We start from the raw sequence: 2,549 nt of genomic DNA, 5'->3' as shown, positions 1-2,549 counted from the left end.
GACCGCGCCCTCGAGCTGTGGGCTGTCCCCACCCATCTGGGGCGAGGCTCACCCCTCTTTCGCCTCGGGTAAGCCACAGGGACAGTGTGCACACAGTGGGTCCTCGCGAGACCCACTGTGCCAGCTCGCCACACCGTGCAGCCAGTGCCCAGAGCGTGACGTCCACCCCGCCTGTCCCCTTTTCAGCTGCCTGGCCGTGGACAGGACTGGCAGAGTCCACCCAAAAGAGTGCAGAACAAAGACCCCCACCCAGAGAGGCGGCTTGTAGCTATACTTACGTAATTCGTGGCCCACCAGGACTTTAACTTCAGATACCACTGTAGTTTGGGTCCGAGGTTGACGGCAAAGTCTTCCGCGAGGGCCGTCATCCGCTTGAAGTCGGCTTCCTTCATGAGCGGCTGCACGGACTCCAGGTACTGGGGCCGGCGGAGGAAACAGCGGGTCAGAGCGCCGGAGCGTCCTCGCCTGGCCCCAGGACGCCCTGCACACGCCTGAAGACGCCGGCGGCCCGGGAGGGTCGGCTGGTCCTCGCGCGAGCCGCTCTCGGCGGGCGGGGCGAAGGCTGGCGTGGGTCACGGGCCTGCAGTGGGGACGCTGGGGCCCCCGCTTTGCCAGGGGCTCTGGCTCATGAGGCGCGGGGTGCGGGCGCTCGACGCAGCGCCCACAGAGACCCGCGGCGGCGAGACCGCTGCCGAGCCTGCCTGTCGGGCAGCGTCAGAAGCAGCCAGACGGTCGCCAGGGCAGCGCGACTGCAGAGGCCCCTGTAGGGCCGTAACGGGGGGCCCCACTCCCCGGGGAGCGGCCACTGAACCTGCTGAGGAGCACTCGGCTGAAAAGCCTGCTCTGAGCAAGCCAGGGCGGGACACGGGGCTTCCGGGCGGGGCACGCCCGGTCCGGCTGACTCCAGAGAGGGGCTGGGCTCACCTCCCTCCTGCAGGGACATGGAGAAGCAGGGCGGTGGGACAGGACGAGGGCGGGGCTCCCATGGGTATTGCCCGGGGGAGGGTGCAGAGAAGCAAAAAAGGTGCCTGGGTTCAAAAGCCTAGAAGTTTCCCGCTTGTGGTGTTTTAAACGCGTCCACAGGACAAGGAGAAAACAACCCCCGCGATGGAGCTGGGGGGAAGCCAGCCTGCAGGACTGCTGCAGGTGGAACAGAGGTGGCAGGGGGTCTGGACACTGCTCCATGGCATGACCCAGCAGCACTGAAAGCGGGTCCCCAAGACAAAGCATGTCCCGCACGTCCCCAGCAGCACTATGTGAAAAGGCAGAAACAACCCAAACGTCATCAACAGATGACGGTAAGATGCGGGCCACCGGACCGTGGAGTACTACGCAGCCGTGAAAAAGAACGGCGTTCTGAGAGCTGCTACGCTGTGGGCGGGCCTGACAGTGACTTCAAAGGGCCAGAAGAAAAGGCCCTTGCACAGGCGCAGGAGACTTGGGGAAGAGCAGAGCCAGCTGGCCCACAGGGGGGCGGGGCGGGGAGCCGGGGCTGGGGACGGCCGCTGCTTACGGGCCGGGGCTGGGGGTGACGCGTCCGGGGTCGGGCTGGGGGAGCCAGGCTGGGCCGCGGCTGCGGGACGGTGTGACGCACCTGGCGCCACAGGCCGGTCACTTAAAAATGGCCGGAATGGTCCCTTTCTGCGACGTGCTCGGGGGACACACCGAACCGCTGGCCGCTCTGAGGGGACAGAGCCTACAGTCTGTGAATCCTACCTCAGCCGAACTGCTTAAGTGTTTGCCAGTTTGGCTCTGAAAAGTCTGGCACCTTCAGAAACAAAATCCAGGGCCGAGCGCCACTTCGAGGAGAGGAGCGGCCTCACACCCACGCCTGCGGGTGACAGCGAGGCAGACGCCCCTCCGCGGCCCGCACCCCGCGGGCCGGCACGCGGTGCCTACCCTGTTCACGGTGTCCTTCACGGGGGGCACGGGCAGGCGCGGCAGCGACGTCTGGAAGCTGTACAGCATGGGCTTCCGGCCAGAGAAGACCTTGACCATGCACTTTGGGGAGAGCACACGTCAGACCCGCCGGCGCTCGTTAGGGGGTACGCTGGAGGCCGCAGCCACTGCACGTGGGGGTCCCCGCGGAAGTGAGCAGGGGCGGTGGGGTCCCGGGGAAGCAGGGCCCACCCGGCCTGGCCCCGGGGCGACCTCGCTGGCTACGACCCCCGGGGGCTCCTCACGACCGGGGCTGGCAGCTGCGGGGCTGTCTGTGCCCCCACATCCATCTGCTCGGAGCGGACAGCTGGCGTCCGTGTCCGAGCCCCGGCGGGGCCCGGGGCGCGCCCTCCCCAGGCAGGCCAGGCCCCGGCCCCGGCCCGGGCCCGTTACCATCCAGACGCGGGTGGCGCGGCTCATCTTGCCGTGCTCGGCGAACATCCAGCCGTGGTAGGACAGCAGCACCTTCAGGGAGTAGCGCATGGTCACGATGAGGGCCACCCACAGGCCCGTGCCGAACAGCACGCCGCTGACCACGTTCTTGGTCTGGCTGGACATGTAGCCCCTGCGGAGGCGGGAGGGTGAGGCCGCGGGGCGGCGGGGCCAGGCAC

General features: G+C 67.9%; 1 protein-coding gene across 1 annotated transcript; it reads right to left on the bottom strand.

Annotated features, from left to right (window-relative positions):
• Positions 1–176: 176 nt before the first annotated feature.
• On the bottom strand, positions 177–2,505 carry CPT1A (carnitine palmitoyltransferase 1A (liver)). The gene is made up of 3 exons (XM_012725088.1): positions 2,332–2,505; positions 1,900–2,001; positions 177–416 (listed from the first exon to the last, which is right to left on the bottom strand). The coding sequence occupies exons 1-3, from the start codon at positions 2,494–2,496 to the stop codon at positions 183–185; spliced, it is 501 nt and encodes a 166-aa protein (XP_012580542.1). The 5' UTR covers positions 2,497–2,505; the 3' UTR covers positions 177–182.
• Positions 2,506–2,549: the final 44 nt, after the last annotated feature.

This window comes from Condylura cristata, unplaced genomic scaffold (assembly GCF_000260355.1).
Source record: "Condylura cristata isolate star-nosed mole 26May11 unplaced genomic scaffold, ConCri1.0 scaffold00015, whole genome shotgun sequence".
Taxonomy (NCBI): Eukaryota; Metazoa; Chordata; class Mammalia; order Eulipotyphla; family Talpidae; genus Condylura; species Condylura cristata.
This window is presented reverse-complemented; position numbering and strand designations above follow the sequence as displayed.